This window comes from Scyliorhinus torazame, chromosome 15 (assembly GCF_047496885.1).
Source record: "Scyliorhinus torazame isolate Kashiwa2021f chromosome 15, sScyTor2.1, whole genome shotgun sequence".
Taxonomy (NCBI): domain Eukaryota; kingdom Metazoa; phylum Chordata; class Chondrichthyes; order Carcharhiniformes; family Scyliorhinidae; genus Scyliorhinus; species Scyliorhinus torazame.
This window is the reverse complement of record NC_092721.1, coordinates 7,367,313-7,386,971: the sequence shown is the minus strand read 5'-3', so window position 1 is coordinate 7,386,971 and position 19,659 is coordinate 7,367,313. Positions and strand designations below refer to the sequence as shown.

Below are 19,659 nucleotides of genomic sequence, written 5' to 3'. Positions count from 1 at the left end.
AGGTTAGGTGGATTGGCCACGCTAAATTGCTCTTTAATTGGAAAAAATGAATTGGGTACTCTTAAAAAATTTTTTAAATTTTTTAAAAGATTTTTAAGGAGGTAGACAAAAGGCGGGTAATAGGCTGGTTAGCTTAACTTCTGTCGTGGAGAAAATGCTTGAATCTATCATCAAGGAAGATATAGCGAGACATCTGGATAGAGATTGTCCCATTGGACAGATGCAGCATGGGTTTGTGAAAGGCAGGTCATATTTAATTAATTTATTGGAATTCTTTGAGAACATTACGAGCGCGGTGGTCAATGGGGAACCTGTGGATGTGGTGTATCTGGATTTCCAGAAGGCATTCGACAAGGTGCCGCACAAAAGGCTGCTACATACGATAAAGGTGCACGACATTAGGGTAATGTATTAGCATGGATAGGGCATTGGTTAACTAACAAAAAGCAATGAGTGGGGATAAATGGGTGCTTTTCTGGTTGGCGATCAATGGTTAGTGGTGTGCCTCAGGGATCAGTGTTGGGGTCTCAAATATTTACAATTTACACAGATGATTTGGAGTTGGGGGACCAAGTGTAATGTGTCAAAGTTCGCAGATGACACTATTTCATTTCATTCATTCATTTCATTTCATTTTCAAGATGAGTGATAGAGGCAAATGTGCAGAGGACGCTGAGAATCTGCAGAGGGGTATAGATAGTTTGGGTGAGTGGGCAAGGGTCTAGCAGATGGAGTACAATGTTGGTAAATGTGTGGTCATCCATTTTGGTAGGAATAACACCAAACTGGACTATTATTTAAACAGTAAAAAATTGCAGCATGCTGGTGTGTAGAGGGACCTGGGTGTCCTTGTGCATGAATTGCAAAAAGTTGATTTGCAGATGCAGCAGGTAATTAAGAAGGCAAATGGAATGTTGTCCTTCATTGCTAGAGGGATGGAGTTTAAAAGCAGGGAGGTTATGTTGCAGCAGTGTAGGATGCTGGTGGGGCCACACCTGGAGCACTGTGTACAGTTTTGGTCTCCTTACCTGAGAAAGGATGTACTGGCACTGGAGAGGTGCAGAGGAGATTCACTAGGTTGATTCTGGAGTTGAGAGGATTGGCTTATGAAGAGAGACTGGGAGACTGGACTGTACTCATTGGAATTTAGAAGAATGAAGGGGGATCTTATAGAAACATAAAATTATGAAGATAATAGATGGGATAGAAGCAGGGTGGTTGTTTCCACTGGCGGGTGAAACTAGAACTAGGGGGCATAGCCTCAAAATATGGGGGAGCAGATTTATGACTTGAGTTGAGGAGGAACTTCTTCACCCAAAGGGTTGTGAATCTGTGGAATTCCCTGCCCAATGAAGCAGTTGAAGCTGCCCAATGAAGTTCGTTGAATGATTTTAAGGCAAGGATAGATAGATTTTTGAACAGTAAAGGAATTAAGGGTTACGGTAGGTGGGCGGGTAAGTGGAGCTGAGTCCACAAAGATCAGCCATGATCTCACTGAATGGTGGAGCAGGCTCGAGGGGCCAGATGGCCCACTCCTGTTCCGATGTTCTTATGTAGGAGATTGCCATTGCCTGGCAGTTGGTGTAGTGCACATGTTACTTGTCACTTGTCAGCCCAAGCCTGGATATTGTCCAGGTCTTGCTGAATTTGGACATGGACTGCTTCATTGTCTGACGAGTTGAACATTGTGCAGTCATCTGCAAACATCCCCACGTCTGCCTCATGATGGAAGTGAGGTCATTGATGAAGCAGCTGAAGATGGTTGGGCCTGGGACACTACCCTGAGGAACTCTTGCAGTGATGTCCTGGAGCTGAGATGATTGGCCTCCAACCACCAGAACCATCTTCCTGTGTGCCAGGTATAACTCCAACCAGCAGAGAGTTTTCCCCTTGATTCCCATTGCCTCCTGTTTGGGCTCCTTGATGCCATACTCGGTCAAATGCTCAAGGGTAGTTACTCTCTCCTCACCTTTGCCATTCAGCTCTTTTATCCATGTTTGAACTAAGCTGTAATGAGGTCAGGAGCTTAGTGACCCTGGCAGAACCCAAACTGAGCATTTGTGAGCAGGTTATTGCTGAATATCGGAACAGAAGTGTCAAAGGTGGTGAAATTGGAAGACCGTGATGGAGAGCTTACAGGAAGCAGGGTGTGAGGATATGTAGCCGAGGGAATCTTCTTGGAGCTCTGTTTTTACGTTGAACTTGTGCGACACACCAGCCGATTGGTGTGTACAGTACAAAAGGATGTGTTGTTTTCAACCAGATATTATCAAAATGGCTGGATCTAATCCCTGAAATCCCCATGATTCCCTGAAAAGTTATTCCATTTATACCTCAGCTATTTCATGGTCATCTTTATTTTAGCAAAACCTTATGTTCTAATTAGGAGTATGGAGCAAACCACATGTTTGTGAACTAAACATTATTACACAGATTTGCAGCATGGATGCAGATTCCCTTAGAGATCTGTTGTAGCTGGGTCTCTTATCCACCCCCTTTTGCACCTCAGCCACCCTCCTTCTTCTGTCCCAGATGTGCAACAGATGTGGAGAATATTGTTGGATCTCCGTACTTGGAGCATGAAGCATCTCCTCTATCTGACTTTGCCGAGGATTCACCTTCATTGAGTTTTATGTTTTGTTGTTTACACTTTAGCCGGTGTTGAATTGCGGGTTTTTGCAAGACCAGAGCCCAACCACGTGACCAACATTACCAGTTGCCCACAAGCACCAATATCTAAAAGACTGTCACTGACTGCATGATTTCTTTGGAACAGTTGGATGTTCAGCTCCCCACCTCTCAAGCTGGAGAATACACCTTTATCGAAGAATGTGAAAAACTATGCAATTATCATTCCTTTTTGTTTCATTTCCATTTTCACCTTTTTCTCTTGCATTTCCAGCATTTGAATGAAACAGTGCTCTTGAGCATGGTACAACAGAATTATGGCACGAACATGGGACTGAAAAGGGATGAAATGGATAATATGCAATTATCTAACGAGGATGCTCACTTTGGAGGGTAAGAAAATGTCTGTATCATAAATCAATTACCCAGATAATCATTGGATTTATGGCTAACATCTGTTAAATCCAGCATTTTATAACTGGTAAATTTAGTTACATGTGCCACTAATGTTTTTAGTTTTAATTAGTGCATTAGACTCCAGTAGGGAGATGATGTAATACTAAAATAAGAATTTTTGTGATGCTAAAATTCTACCTGCTGTACCTGTTAAACCTCAGATACGTTCGACCAGTTCACTTACTCAAAGGTTTACCTAGGATGTCTTTAAGAATGAGGAGAACAAACCACAAACATGAGTTCAAATTCAGCAATTTTATTTAACACAATTAACCCTTATATTATCCACAAAATACCAGAGGTATCTAAGACCCGCAAAGATGGCTTGGTAGGGTTATGGGTCTGATTGCTGGCTTTCCTCTAGTCCATCTTCACGAAGGTGGTTCTCGCTGGCAATCCGTTCCTTCCTTCCTGTCTGGTCTTCTCTTCTCTGGTCTGGTCACAGTCAGCTCCCACGCCGAGTCTTCACTGCCGAGGGGTCCGGAGTGCCTACTTTTATCCCCCTTTGGCTTCACGCTCTTTTCCCACTTCCTGTGGCCTTTGCTAATGGGGTATCAAAAGGGGATTTTTAGTGTCCAGTAATCCAATTGACAGGTAACCTGGGTCCGTCCCAGGTGTCCATCTCCAGTGGCTGTGTTTGCACGTACACCTTGTCAAATAAGGTGATGGCGGTAACTCCAGGCGACCTACAGTCTGGCCCGGCCTGGGTTTACAACAATAGGCCGGTTCATATCAAGCAGATCGATTATCTCTTGATGGCCAATTGACAGGGCAGGTCCGGATATGTATTGGCAGCCTGTCTGACCGCTAGTGTATTAGAACTCCGAATTCCCATGAGGCTGTGGTTTGTTTTAAAGTGCCCAATTCTTTAATGTAAAATGGGCAATTTTAATCGGGCCTAAGCGCGAGGCCCTGGTAGGTCACCAGAGTACCATGATTTTCATTAATTGTGTGCTTATTTACCCTTCATTTTACTGAGTTTGTCTCTGGGACAGTGAGAGGCTTGCTATTACAATGAGAGGCTTGCTATTCAAGTTTAATCACCCATAACTAGCTGCTTAACTGTAATTAACTAAATTGTTTTTACAGTGAATTACTAGAAGACTACTCGTCCTATCAGACCACAGAGAGAAATGAAACTTTGTAGTGCTAAGACACTGAATGAAACACCTCTGCTGAAGTTGAATCTTAAAGGATGCAATGTTTAAAATTTCACTGGGTTTTATTGTTTAAACAAAATTAAAATATTGAATCCAGAATAATGTAGAGTAAGTCCCCATTTTTAATTGCACTGTTGTAAATGATTCTGCCTTAACGCTGTGTACATAATGAGCCTTTAGAATTGGGATTTCCATTTTTAGCATGGTTCATGCCAAGGCCAATTTAACATTATGTGACCTGATTGGAGCTGCCCCTCCTGCTTTCCACCTCTGCACCCCAACCCTTGCGCTTTCCACCTCTCCCTCGCCATCTCTTGCACGCTGGTCACGTTCCTTCTGCTTGCTGCCTCTCCTCCCCTTTGGCACTCCCGCTCGCAGCTCTTCTCGCTCTCTGGCTCGTTTCCTTCTTCCCTCTGTCCTCTGACAAGCCCTCACATGCGGCGTACTCCCCGATGATTATGAAATCGGCATCGGCAAGCAGAGAATCCCACCCATGGTATATTTATGTTATAATCATATTTTAAGTTATTTATTTCTGAACAGAGAAATTTAGGAATATACAGCATTTCAACTTGCATGGTGTAATGTTTTCATATATATTTTCTAGAACTATGGGGAGAACCACATGCAGTGACTATAATGGTAGAGAGCAACCGAATGCACCCAAAACTATTTGCACCGATTCACATGCTCAAGATTCAAGTGCACCACTACAGTTTGGAGACATTTCACTTGTACATCCTTTGGTTTCTATCCGGGATAATGCATCAGCTGTGGTAGGATTTTTTATCTTCCATTATGCTTGTCGTCTGTGTTTATTTTTTTTACCTTCCAACTTTTTCATCTGCCAGTTGCTAACTTGACTCCATCACTCAAAATGTTTACATCTGCCGACAGTTAATTTGTTTTTGTCTTTAAAACTTAAAGTTCTTCTTCATGTATATTAAAATTTATTAAATTAGCATAGTGGAATGCAGGGGAGATCAGTCGCCAGAAACCAGCAGGGTCATTGTGTATTTTTTCCATCAGTATTTTACCATATCGTGTCACCAGTAGCTGATCAATTAAATCCGACATTAAGGTCCTCAACAAATTATGCCAGCCAACTCCAAGTTTGTTCAGGCTCTCAAACACAAACAGTCTACAATTCATGCTCCGATCAACTACTACCCAACGTCAAAGTAAGGGAAAAGCAGAATATCAGATGAAAGAGTGGGAGCTTTTTTTAAAAAAAATTAACTTTAATGGAATGTGGACGTCGCTGGCTAGGCCAGTATTTATTGCCTATTCCTAGTTGTCCTTCAGAAGGTGGTGGTGAGCTGCCTTCTTGAACCGCTGCAGTCCCTGAGATGTAGATACACCCACAGTGCTGTTAGGGAGGGAGTTCCAGGATGTTGATCCAGCGTTTGTGAATGAACGGCGATATATTTCCAAGTCAGGGTGGTGAGTGACTTGGAGGGGGAACCTCCAGGTGGTAGTGTTCCCAGGTATCTGCTGCCCTTGTTCTTCTAGATGGTCGTGGGTTTGGAAGATGCTGTCTAAGGAACCTTGGTGAGTTCCTCCAGTGCATCTTGTCGATGGTACACACGGCTGACACTGTTCATCGGTGGTGGAGGGTTTGAATGTTTGTGGAAAGGGGAGCAATCAAGCGGGCTGCTTTGTCCTGGATGGTGTCGAGCTTCTTGAGTGTTGTTGGAGCTGCACTCATCCAGGCAAGTGGAGAGTATTCCATTACACCCCCGACTTGTGCCTTGTAGATGGTGGACAGGCTTTGGGGGGGGGGGAATCAGGAAGTGAGTTACTCGCCATAGGACTCATAGCTTTTGACCTGCTCTGGTGGCCACAGTAATGATAAAGGACCTTGGGAGGCTTAGGCCACTGACTGACAAACTCAACACCGAAGGCAAAACTAGAGATTCTGTGAAGCCTTTTAATAAAATATATTTTTTTAAATTTAGAACATTCAATTATTTTTTTCAATTATAGGGCAATTTAGCGTGGCCAATCCACCTCTCTGCACATCTTTTGGGTTGTGGGGGGTGAGACCCCTGCAAACACTGGGAGAATGTGCAAACTCCACACGGACAGTGACCCAGGGCCGTGATTAAACCTGGGTACTAACCCTGTGCCGCCCTTGATGATTTTTATTAGTGTCACAAGTAGGCTTACAGTAACACTGCAATGAAGTTACTGTGAAGATCCACTAGCCACCAGATTCCGGTGCCTGTTCAGGTACACAGCTGGAGAATTCAGAATTTACCTAATTTACCTAACCAGCTCTTTCGAGACTTGTGGGAGGAAACCGGAGCACCCGGAGGAAACACACGCAAACACGGGAAGAAAGTGCAGACTCTGCACAGACAGTGACCCAAGCCGGGAATCGAACCTGAAATCCTTGCGCTGTGAAGCAACAGTGCTAACTACTGTGCTACCGTGCCACACATTGTTTTGCAATCTTCCCATATCCAGGTGAGCAATATTGTAATGACATTCAGCAAAATATTACCAGGGACAAGCAATTTTCCAAGATATTCAATAAGGGTAATTAACCACAATACAACCCCATCCCCAATAATACAGAACCACAATGCAACCCCATCCCCAATAATACGGAACCACAATGCAACTCCACTCCCAATAATACAGAACTGCAATGCAACTGTCATAATATACACCAGTATATCATGGTGCAGACACACACTGATGGACACACAGCGGGACCAATCAACACACACAACACCGCAGCCAATCACAGTTAGAGCACACACACTATAAAGACAGGGGGCGTCAGAGTTCCCGCTCATTCGGGATGCAGCCTCTCAGAAGGACAGAGCTTACAGCACAGATCTTCACCGTATGCTGAGTGCATAGATTGGTTAGGACAATGCACAGGTCTTTAATTCAATCTAACATCGTGTTAACCCACAGTGAAAGTATGTTCAACAGTTTCTGACTTAATAAAATAGTGTTGCACTATTTTAAGTGTTGGTGGCCTGTATGTGTTCCACGGATCCAGAGCACCCAACACATCATGGTACCAAGAGTTGAGGCATATTGGAACTTCTTAGACCTACCTGCAAGTGATCTGCCTTCCACCAGCATACCGTCATCCTGCAAAATGGACCTCGTCTGCCTGCCGCCGCTCCGCATCACCGGTAACATAGGGGCCAACTGGAAGACATTCATACAACGCTTCCAGCACTACCTTGAGGCCACAGACCGGGAGGATGCCTCGGACACCACGAAGATCACTCTCTTCCTATCCACAGCCGGGGACCATGCCATCCACGATTTCAATTCTCTCACCTTTGCGGATGATGAAGATAAAACAAAGTTCAAGACGGTCCTCCTCAAGTTTGACACTCACTGCAGCGTAGAGGTGAATGAAAGTTTCGAGCGCTATGTATTCCAACAGTGTTTGCAGGGTAAGGATGAACCTTTCCAGTCCTTTCTCGCCCACCTCCGCATCCTTGCGCAGTCCTGTAGCTATGGGCCCACCTCCGACTCCATAATACGCGACCAGATCGTTTTCGGTGTTCAGTCGGACCCACTACGCCAGCAGCTCCTCAAGGTAAAGCAGCTCACCCTAGCGACCGCCATCGAGACCTGCGTGCTACATGAAAACGCCACTAGTTGGTATTCCCACATCCAAGCGGCTGAAACGGTGTGGCAAGGTACCCACGAGGCGAAACGGGTCCAAGCAATCGAGCAACTCCAGGGCCTCTGCCTGGATGAGGGCAGCCATTTCGCACTCCCGCGCTTGTGCGCACCAAACGAGGGGACGTCGACGAACGCAATGCACAGGCGCGCACCAAGTACGACCGCACCATGCATGCGCGGTGGCGCAGCGAACGTACTGACACTACGACGTGCGGCAACTGTGGCTCCGCCCATTTAAAGCAGCAATGCCCTGCCAAATCCCGACAATGCCAGAGATGTGGCAAACTTGGCCACTATGCTGCCTTATGCAGAGCAGCTCAGCCTGCCAATTCATATCGCTTCAGCCAGCCTCGCAGGAATGTCCGGGCCATTCAACCCACGGTCACCGAGTCCGATGCGGACCTACTACCCAACATTGACACCGAGGACCCGAAGGCGCCTTTTCGAGTCGGTATCATCACAAAAAACAGGGTGTCCCCGAAGCAAAGAATCCAGCCTCTATCGGTATACAGCATTGATCCAGACAATGAGTGGTGTGCCACCCTGATGGTCAACCGGTCCCAAATACGATTCCGCCTGGACACTGGTGCCTCCGCCAATCTCATTGCGCAGTCTGACCTCCAAAGCCTTCGTGTCAAACCAGCCATCCTTCCATCAGCCTGCCAGCTATTAGATTATAATGGCAATGCCATTGATGCCAGCGGCTCGTGCCAACTTGAAGTGACGCACAGGTCACGCAAAGCCATCCTTCCCTTTGAAATCGTGGGCTCCTCAAGCTTCCCTGCTTGGCGTGCAGGCATGCAAGCTGTTGAACCTAGTTCAGAGAGTTCACTCTCTCGCTCCTGATGACACGTCTGCCTTTCAGGACACCGACTTCAGGGCGCAACTCAACGCCATTATCAACCAGCACCACGACGTCTTCGAGGGAATGGGCACGCTCCCATATACCTACAAGATCTTATTAAACCAGAATCCCACGCCTGTGGTGCACGCACCTCACAGGGTCCCAGCACCCCTTAAGGACCGCCTCAAGCAGCAGCTGCACGACCTCCAGAACCAAGGAGTGATTTCCAAAGTCACGGAACCAACTGACTGGGTCAGTTCCATGGTATGTGTAAAAAAGCCTTCCGGCGAATTGAGAATTTGCATTGATCCCAAGGATCTAAATCGCAATATCATGAGGGAGCATTATCCAATTCCCAAGCGCGAAGAGCTCACATGTGAGATAGCTCGCGCCAAGCTCTTCACCAAACTCGACGCCTCAAAAGGATTCTGGCAAATCCCACTTGACAAATCCAGCAGGAAACTTTGCACATTTATTACCCCCTTTGGCAGATATTGTACAACAGGATGCCGTTTGGGATCATATCTGCTTCAGAAGTGTTCCATAGGATTATGGAACAAATGATGGAAGGCATTGAAGGTGTTCGCGTCTATGTCGATGACATAATCATTTGGTCCACCATGCAGGAGCATGTTAGTCTCCTCCAGCGCGTATTCAAACGTATACTTGAGCATGGCCTCCGCCTCAATGCCAGATTGGGTGGCAACGGTTGAAATTTTGGTCTCCTTTGCTGGATCAAAGAAAGCTAAGACCACGGCCGTGGTGAGTTTTGTTTTGAGTTCTCTCCATTCGCGCTCGTGGGCAGGGAGCCATTGGAACTCTGTCGTCTTCCTGACCAGGTTCCTGAGAGCCATAGTATGAGAGGCGAGGTTAGGGATGAACTTCCCTAAAAAGTTGACCATGCCCAGAAATCTGGCGTTTTCATGGCTGTGATAGCAGCCACCTTGTCCGTATCCGGCTGCACACCCAACTGGGAGATGTGGTCCCCGAGGAACTTGAGTTCCGTCTGACCAAAAGAGCATTTGGCCCTGTTGAGGCGGAGGCTATGCTCATGTATACGTTTGAATACGCGCTGGAGGCGACTGACGTGCTCCTGCGGGGTGGTGGACCAAATGATTATGTCGTCGACATAGACGCGAACACCTTCAATGCGTTCCATCATTTGTTCCATGATCCTATGGAACACTTCTGAGGCAGATATGATCCCAAACGGCATCCTGTTGTAACAATATCTGCCAAAGGGGTTATTGAAGGTACACAGTTTCCTGCTGGATTTGTCGAGCTGGATTTGCCAGAATCCTTTTGAGGTGTCGAGTTTGGTGAAGAGCTTGGCGCGAGCCATCTAGCATGTGATCTCTTCGCGCTTGAGAATTGGATAACGCTCCCTCATGTTATTGCGATTTAGATCCTTGGCATCAACGCAAATTCTCAATTCGCCGGAAGGCGTTTTTACACAAACCATGGAACTGACCCAGTCGGTTGGTTCTGTGACTCTGGAGATCACTCCTTGGTCCTGGAGGTCCTGCAGTTGCTGCTTGAGGCGGTCCTTAAGGGGTGCTGGGACCCTGCGAGGTGCGTGCACCACAGGCGTGGCATTCTGTTTCAATAAGATCTTGTAGATATATGGGAGCGTGCCCATGCCTTCAAAGACGTTGTGGTGCTGGTTGATGATGGCGTTGAGTTGCGCCCTGAAGTCAGTGTCCTGAAAGGCAGACGTGTCATCAGGAGAGAGAGAGTGAGCTCTCTGAACTAGGTTCAACAGCTTGCATGCCTGCGCGCCAAGCAGGGATGCTTTCGAGGAGCCCACGATGTCAGAAGGAAGGATGGCTTTGCGTGACCTGTGCGTCACTTCGCGTTAGCATGAGCCGCTAGCAGCAATGACATTGCCATTGTAATCCAATAGCTGGCAGGCTGATGGAAGGATGGCTGGTTTGACACGAAGGCTTTGGAAGTCAGACCGCGCAATAAGATTGGCGGATGCACCAGTGTCCAGGCGGAATCGTATTTGGGACCGGTTGACAGTCGGGGTATCACACCACTCATCGTCTGGATCGATGCTGTATACCGACAGCGGCTGGTGTCTTTGCTTCGGGGACACCCTTTTTTTTTTTTTTTTTTTTTTTTTTTTTTTTTTTTTTTTTTTTTTTTTTTTTGTCACGACACTGACTCGAAAAGGCGCCTTCAGGTCCTCGGTGTCACTGCTGTGTGGGAGGTCCGCATCGGACTCGGTGACCGTGGGTTGAATTTCCCGGACATTCCTGCGGGGCTGGCTGAAGCGATATGAATTGGCAGGCTGAGCTGCTAGGCAGAAGGCAGCATAGTGGCCAAGTCTGCCACATCTTAGGCATTGTCGAGATTTGACAGGGCATTGCCGTTTTAAATGGGCGGAGCCACAGTTGTCGCACGTCGTAGCGTCAGCATGTTCGCTGCGCCACCGCGCATGCGTGGTGTGGTGCGCACCTGCGCATTACATTCTTCGATGTTGCTGTCCCCTCGTTTGGTGCGCACAAGCGCGGGAGTCCGTGAAAAGCGTGCAAAATGGCCGCCCTCATCCAGGCTGAGGCCCTGGAGTTGCTCAAACGCTTGGACACGTTCCGCCTCGTGGGGCCCTTGCTGCGCTATTTCAGCCGCTTGGATATGGGAATACCGACTCGTGGCGTTTTCGTGTAAGACACAGGTCTCAATGGCGGTCGCTAGCGTGAGCTGCTTTACTTTGAGGAGCTGCTGTCGTAGGGTGTCTGACTGAACACCGAAAACGATCTGGTCGCGTATCATGGAGTCGGAGGTGGGCCCGTAGCTGCGAGACTGTGCAAGGATGCGGAGGTGCGTGAGAAAGTATTGGAAAGGTTCATCCTTACCCTGCAAACGCTGTTGGAACACGTAGTGCTCAAAACTTTCATTCACCTCTACGCTGCAGTGAATGTCAAACTTGAGGAGGACCGTCTTGAACTTTGGTTTATCTTCATCATCCGCAAAGGTGGGAGAATTGAAAATGTGGATGCCATGGTCCCCGGCCGTGGAGAAGAGGAGAGCGATCTTCCTGATATCCGAGGCGCCCTCCCTGTCTGTGGCCTCAAGGAAGAGCTGGAAGCGCTGTTTGAATATCTTCCAGTTGACCCCTAGGTTGCCGGCAATGCGGAGCAGTGGCGGCGGGCAGATTTTGTCCATGGTGCAGGATGGTGGAATGCTGGTGGAAGGCCGATCTACTTGCAGGTAGGTCTAAGAAGTGCTAATACCCCTCAACGCCTGGTATCATGTTGTGTTGGGCGCTCTGGATCCGTGGAACACATACAGGTCACCATTACTTGAAATAGTGCAACACTATTTTATTGAATCATTAACTGTTTAACATACTCTTACTGTGGGTTAACACGATACTAGCTTTAACTAAAGACCTTTGCCTTGTCCTAACCAGTCGATGCACTCAGCACATGGTGAATGTTTATGCTGCAGGCTGTAAGCTCTGTCCTCCTAGCTAGCTGCTACTCGAATGAGCGGGGACTCTGATGCCCCCTGTCTTTATAGTGCGTGTGCTCTAACTGGTGATTGGCTGCGGTGTTCTGTGTGTTGATTGGTCCCACTGTGTGTCCATCAGTGTGTGTCTGCACCATGATATACTGGTGTATATTATGACTGAAGGAGCCTTGGAAATGCTGGTGAGGGCAAATGTCTTTTGGACTTGAGCGATCCAGCTTTGGATCTGTAACACAGTTTAGATCCTCTCTAGGGAAAAAAGGTGCTGGGTATTGAGATTAGGAAGTGACGATAGAAGCGATGTTGTATATTTTGTATTGTCCAAGTTAGGGGTGTAGATGGTCACTGAAACTACAGGGGTTTGAAAAAGTGCGCCATTAACTATTGTATGACGTCCACCAGAGTCTGAGATTACATTAAAGGGGAGAACTGTAGTCCTTTGTTAATCAAAATTGCCTTGCCCCTCGCTCTGCCGTTAAAGCTGGAGTGAAACACATGGCCTATCCATGCTTTTTGTGATCTCTAGCACGAAGATGAGTTTCTTGAAAATACAACGTAAGTGTTGTGGATCTTGAGATGTGAAAGCACTTTTTGGAATGGTTTACTGGGACATTTAACCCCCTAACATTATGTGTGGCTAATCTGATCGAGAACCCCGTACCACCCTAACCGCCTGAGCTAGTCATACGTATAGGTAGGCTTTATAAAAGTGTCAGTAAATTGACTGGAAGAGAAATCAAAGCCAAGAGGATCCATTTCATAATGAAAATGGCCAAATACAAAAAGGTCTTTGATTACTGTCATCACAGGAAATCACTCCCACTTCTCTCCATCCCAGAACAATCACCCTGGAGCTGTGAAGCAATTGTGCTATCCACTATGCTACCGCACTCCCAAACCATTAGGACAATATCCAAACAGCGCGATAATAAACCTTTAACTAAATAAAACTATGAATCAAATCCTAACCTCACCATTATAAACCAGATAAGCAGCAGGTATTCGGTGTTGTATGGCATGGTTGACGAACAAACATTGTTAATTTCATAGAATTTCATAGAATTTACAGCGCAGAAGGAGGCCATTCGGCCCATCTAGTCTGCACCGGCTCTTGGAAAGAGCACCCTACCGAGGCCCACACCTCCACCCTATCCCCATAACCCCTTAACCCAGTAACCACACCCAACACTAAGGGCAATTTTGGACACTAAGGACAATTTAACATGGCCAATCCACCTAACCTGCACATCTTTGGACTGTGGGAGGAAACCGGAGCACCCGGAGGAAACCCACGCACACACGGGGAGGACGTGCAGACTCCGCACAGACAGTGACCCAAGCCAGGAATCGAACCTGGGACCCTGGAGCTGTGAAGCAATTGTGCTATCCACTATGCTACCGTGCTGCCCAAATAATAGCCCCTTCATATGAGCTACATTATAAAATACACCATTGGAAAGTTTCTTGCTCTAACCGCATAGTGAGAGCTCTAGTGTAAACAACCAGTCAAACATGTCATTATTTTTGAACATATAAAATAGCCTATACAGGTATTCAAACCTATGATACCCAAAGAGGAAAACCACAAACTTAGTAAGCCCATCAATAATTAAGTATGCATGTTTGAAGGAAAGAGTCTGTCTCATCTGGTGTGTCGAAGAAGTGATTGTCCCTTAAATCTGATGCAGAGCCGGGCAGGGAGAATCAGCCCAAAGCTAATTCCCTTGTACAGTGTGGACTTGATGTTGTTAAATGCTGCATGCCTCCTTGCTGTCATGATATACATCAGCATATCATGGTGCAATCACACACACACTGACACACACATACAGTAGGACCAACCAGCATACGCAACATCGCAGCCAATCACCAGTGAGAGCACACACACTATAAAGATAGGGGACACCAGAGTTCCCGCCCATTCTAGCAGCAGCCAGCTCAGAGCACAGAGCTCACAGCCTGCAACACAGACAGTCACCATGTGCTGAGTGCCTCACCTCGATAGTGATAGGACAGGGTCCACAGATAAGCTGGTAATGCATGTACCCAAGCTTACAGTATGTTATTACAGTTGAGTTGTTAATAAAATAGAGTTACACCATCTCCAGCCGTGTTGACCTGTTTGTAGACCAGAACACCCAACACGACACTTGCCAGGCCTACACTCATGTCTTGGTAGATCCTGATTGAGTGGCCCTGGTACGTAACATGGCAATGCTCCTTGTCAACTGAAAAAGCAGCTCTGTGATGATGGATTGCTACCATCTCGTTGTCGATAAGAGTGCTGGCATGAGAGTCCACAGCTAAATGAATGGTGTTGAGGGAGGACCGAATAGGACCCAGTGATTCTTCCAATGAATTTTTCAGCTCCAGAGCCAAACTTCACTGGGATTTGTCGAACTCAGTGAACAGAATGTCGCTCAAAGTCTTGGTTGTGAGGAGCGTGGGAGAGACGGCCGCTATCTTCACTGTAGCCATCTTGGCAGGGGTATCTTTATCCTTGCGTGTTTTAAATGAATTTTCGCAGCTGAAAATAACAATATACTGCCGTATTAAGAAAAATCTTGTAAAAAGGGTTGTTTGGAGAAACACCACATGCTCGTCCCCTATGTTCTGCAACTGGAAGTCTGTCTTTTTTAAAAATTCGTTCAGGGGATGTGGGTATCACTGGCTTGGCCAGCATTTATTGCCCATCCCTAATTGCCCTTGAACTGATGGCTTGCAAGGCTATTTCAGAGGGTATTTCAATAGTAAATGACACTTCTGAAGTCAGGATACATTATGTTTTAGTATGTGATCAATTAGACTGGCATATTGTGGGTTTGGTGACTGGTAAATGTAAACATTTTGTGGGATTTAAAAAAAAACATTTGAATGTGCAGCGGTCTGTTCCTTATGTGGGTTTGCTGTGCACAGTATAAGTTTGTCTTTGGGAGGCTTCAGTTGGTGAGGCATGTGTGACTATGTGTTTGTAGTTTAGTCTGTAATAATTTTTGTAAGGGTATTTTCTGCCAGTGTGTTCAATTCTGTGGCATGGATGTATGTTTTATTGTTTATTATTTTGCAGGATACATTGCTGTGAGTTTCACTCAACTAATTCAACTGAAGCATCATTTGAGGCAATATTGAGGTTACAGCACTGAAGAAGGGCATTCAGCCCATCATGCCTGCACTGAAGGAGCATTTCACCTAGTACCATTCCCCTTGCCTTCTTGGTGTAGCCCAGCACACGTTTCCTTTTCAGATAATTCAATTTATTCTGAATGCTTCCACCACACTCTCGGGTCCTCCCTATCTACTCTGGCCAGACCCCTCATAATTTTAAATTACCATAGAATCCCTACAGTGCAAAAGGAGGCCATTCGACCCATCGAGTTTTCACCAACCCTCCAAAAGAGCATCCTACCTAGGTACACTCCCCCGCACTATCCACGTAACCCCAGTTAATCACATCTTTGGATGCTAAGGGGCAATTTTAGCACGGCCAATCCACCAAACCTGCGCACCTTTGGACTGTGGGAGGAAACCGGAGCACGCGGAGGAAACCCACGCACACACGGGGAGAACATGCAAATGCCACAGAGTCATCGAGGCCGGAAATGGTCTCTTGCGCTGTTGGGCAGCAGTGCTCACTATCAAATCTCTTTATCTTCATTTTTCAAAGGAAAACAGTCCCAACTTCTTTGTAACTGAAGTTCCTCATCCCTGGTTCTCGTGAATCTTTTCTGCGCTCTCTGCAATGCCTTCCCATTATTCCTAAAGAGGGTGCCTGGAACCAGATATATCAACCAGTGTTTTATACAAATAGAACATAACTTCCTTCCTTTTGCTCTCCATGCCTCTAATAATGATGCGATATGCTTTATCAATCACTCTCTCGACCTATCTTGCCACCTTCAATAATATATGCGTACCTTCACATAGTTTCCTTTGCTCCTGCACCATCTTTAAAATTATACCTTTTAGTTTTCAAATCCCACCTTTGCCAATCATTTTTCAGGCACAAATGGACATCCATGAATTAAATTTTCGCCCATTGTTCATGAAGAAATGTGTCCCAAAATAGATAGGCGGGTTAGTCAGCGCTGGGGGTAGGGTTAGCCAGCGCTGGGGGTAGGGTTAGCCAGCGCTGGGGGTAGGGTTAGCCAGCGCTGGGGGTAGGGTTAGCCAGCGCTGGGGGTAGGGTTAGCCAGCGCTGGGGGGCGGGTTAGCCAGCGCTGGGGGGCGGGTTAGCCAGTGCTGGGGGGCGGGTTAGCCAGCGCTGGGGGGCGGGTTAGTCAGCGCTGGGGGCGGGTTAGCCAGCGCTGGGGGGCGGGTTAGCCAGCACTGGGGGGGGTGGGTTAGCCAGCGCTGGGGGGGTGGGTTAGCCAGCGCCGGGGGCGGGTGAGCCAGCGCTGGGGGTGCGTTAGCCAGCGCTGGGGGTGATTATCTATCCGGGTTGAAGTCTGGAGACCTTGGGTTCTCCCTGCTCCCAATTATCAATTGTTAGCTGTGTGTTTCACAGGCTTGGAATGGATGGATAATGGTTATAATAATAATCTTTATTAGCATCACAAGTAAGTTTACATTAACACTGCAATGAAGTTACTGTGAAAATCCCCTAGTTCCCACACCCCGACTCCTGTTCGGGTACACTGAGGGAGAATGCAGAATGTCCAATTCACTACGTCTTTCGGGACTTATGGGAGGAAACCGGAGCACCCGGAGGAAACCCACGCAGACACGGCGAGAACATGCAGACTCCACACAGATAGTGACCCAAGCGGGAATCTAACCCGGGACCCAGGCGCTGTGAAGCAACAGTGCTAACCACTGTGCTACCGTGCCGCTCACTCTGCGGTATCCATTGTTTGATAACATTTAATTTTCCATCCCTCAGCAGCATGTCATTGCTTTCTTTCACACGAGAAAGTCCGTGAATTGCCTCGTCCGAGACCCCAGTCACGCAGAAAATTGTTTTCTGTAATTTTCAACATTTTTATCACTTCTGTAATTTTCACCAACAACATCAACTGGCTCTCTGTAGTCCGTTCCATGTAAGAAGGAAAAGGTACAGTCTTCTGAAAAAATATTTGGACAACAAGGCTTGGGTGATGTTTATCAAAGGGGATTTCATTGGCAGGCAATGAGAGTATAGTGTTGCTGAAAGGTATTAAATCTCTCTTCAGTCTCCCAGAGAAGTCAGGGCTGAGAATCTGGAACTAAGTCAGCCCCTTGCTACGTCTGAAAGGAAAAGCAACAGAATTGCTACCAGGTCATCGTCTTCTTGTTTAGACCATAATGACAATGAAGATCTACCCGCAGAGAGGACAGATGCATCCAATATTGTAAATGAAGGTATGAAAAATGTATTGGGGATTGATTTAAAACACAATTGAAAAAGAAGAGGAACTGGTGGCTCTTAAATTTTATATTGGTCTTCATTTTTTCAAATGTGTGGTTTCAGCTGTATTTCCTTCATTCACCACCTTGAGCAGGTGGCTGTGAGTTGTGTATGTAAACCTTGGCAGTGTCAATGTACTCAACAATGGAGGACCAGTCCCATTCAGGGCTATCTGATTAGCTGATTTCTACACCGTTGTGTTACCATTTCAGATAGTTTGGGGGTGGGCTAAAAGAAAAATACTCAGGACATTTCGAAAGAATATTCCCTCTTTTGAACCTTAAAGTGCCATAGGACAGAGCCTATATTCAGCAGGAAAAGCCTGTGTTTTGAACCAGTATTCTTTGGAATTTAAATAGGACAGTTATCCAGAGAGCCTGAATTCCGTTAAAATGAGAGCATTTTACCAGACTCTCACCTCTACTCAAAGTAAAGCAGTGTTCTGGGCCGTGGGCCGTGTTCTGGGCTGTGGGCCGTGTTCTGGGCTGTGGGCCGTGTTCTGGGCTGTGGGCCGTGTTCTGGGCTGTGGGCCGTGTTCTGGGCTGTGGGCCGTGTTCTGGGCTGTGGGCCGTGTTCTGGGCTGTGGGCCGTGTTCTGGGCTGTGGGCCGTGTTCTGGGCTGTGGGCCGTGTTCTGGGCTGTGGGCCGTGTTCTGGGCTGTGGGCCGTGTTCTGGGCTGTGGGCCGTGTTCTGGGCTGTGGGCCGTGTTCTGGGCCGTGGGCCGTGTTCTGGGCCGTGGGCCGTGTTCTGGGCCGTGGGCCGTGTTCTGGGCCGTGGGTGGCGTGCTGGGCCGTGGGCGGCGTGCTGGGCTGTGGCCTGTTTGAAAATGGAAATGGGAAGCTGTAAGGAACACCTACTTGAAGAATATGTTTGGGTGAAATGGGCAACAGTGCCACCTATTGCTGGACCAGGAGGTAGCTGGTAGCTGACGGTCGTTTGGCTCGTTGGTCTAGGGGTATGATTCTCGCTTAGGGATTTTTATGGATACAGAACTGGCTAGGCCATAGAAGGCAGAGGGTAGCAATGGAGGGATGCTTTTCTAATTGGAGGGCTGTGACCAGTGGTGTTCCACAGGGATCAGTGCTGGGACCTTTGCTCTTTGTAGTATATATAAATGATTTGGAGGAAAATGTAACTGGTCTGATTAGTAAGTTTGCAGACGACACAAAGGTTGGTGGAATTGCGGATAGCGATGAGGACTGTCTGAGGATACAGCAGGATTTAGATTGTCTGGAGACTTGGGCGGAGAGATGGCAGATGGAGTTTAACCTGGACAAATGTGAGGTAATGCATTTTGGAAGGGCTAATGCAGGTAGGGAATATACAGTGAATGGTAGAACCCTCAGGAGTATTGAAAGTCAAAGAGATCTAGGAGTACAGGTCCACAGATCACTGAAAGGGGCTACACAGGTGGAGAAGGTAGTCAAGAAGGCATACGGCATGCTTGCCTTCATTGGCCGGGGCATTGAGTATAAGAATTGGCAAGTCATGTTGCAGCTGTATAGAACCTTAGTTAGGCCACACTTGGAGTATAGTGTTCAATTCTGGTCGCCACACTACCAGAAGGATGTGGAGGCTTTAGAGAGGGTGCAGAAGAGATTTACCAGAATGTTGCCTGGTATGGAGGGCATAAGCTATGAGGAGCGATTGAATAAACTCGGTTTGTTCTCACTGGAACGAAGGAGGTTGAGGGGCGACCTGATAGAGGTATACAAAATTATGAGGGGCATAGACAGAGTGGATAGTCAGAGGCTTTTCCCCAGGGTAGAGGGGTCAATTACTAGGGGGCATAGGTTTAAGGTGAGAGGGGCAAAGTTTAGAGTAGATGTACGAGGCAAGTTTTTTACGCAGAGGGTAGTGGGTGCCTGGAACTCACTACCGGAGGAGGTAGTGGAGGCAGGGACGATAGGGACATTTAAGGGGCATCTTGACAAATATATGAATAGGATGGGAATAGAAGGATACGGACCCAGGAAGTGTAGAAGATTGTAGTTTAGTCGGGCAGTATGGTCGGCACGGGCTTGGAGGGCCGAAGGGCCTGTTCCTGTGCTGTAC

The 19,659-nt window shown here is 47.1% G+C and overlaps 1 protein-coding gene across 4 annotated transcripts in view; it reads left to right on the top strand.

Moving 5' to 3' along the window:
- The window catches only part of gramd1c (GRAM domain containing 1c), a 90,866-nt gene that overhangs the window by 41,411 nt on the left and 29,796 nt on the right, over nt 1–19,659 (top strand). For 3 of the 4 annotated variants that reach the window (XM_072476025.1, XM_072476026.1, XM_072476027.1), the window contains 3 exons: nt 2,903–3,021; nt 4,852–5,020; nt 17,391–17,559. In XM_072476025.1, coding sequence (XP_072332126.1) covers nt 2,930–3,021; nt 4,852–5,020; nt 17,391–17,559 — 430 coding nt within the window. In that variant the 5' untranslated portion in view covers nt 2,903–2,929. Of the gene's footprint in view, nt 1–2,902; nt 3,032–4,851; nt 5,021–17,390; nt 17,560–19,659 lie in introns of those variants that run through there. The other variant, XM_072476029.1, reaches the window with a different exon arrangement.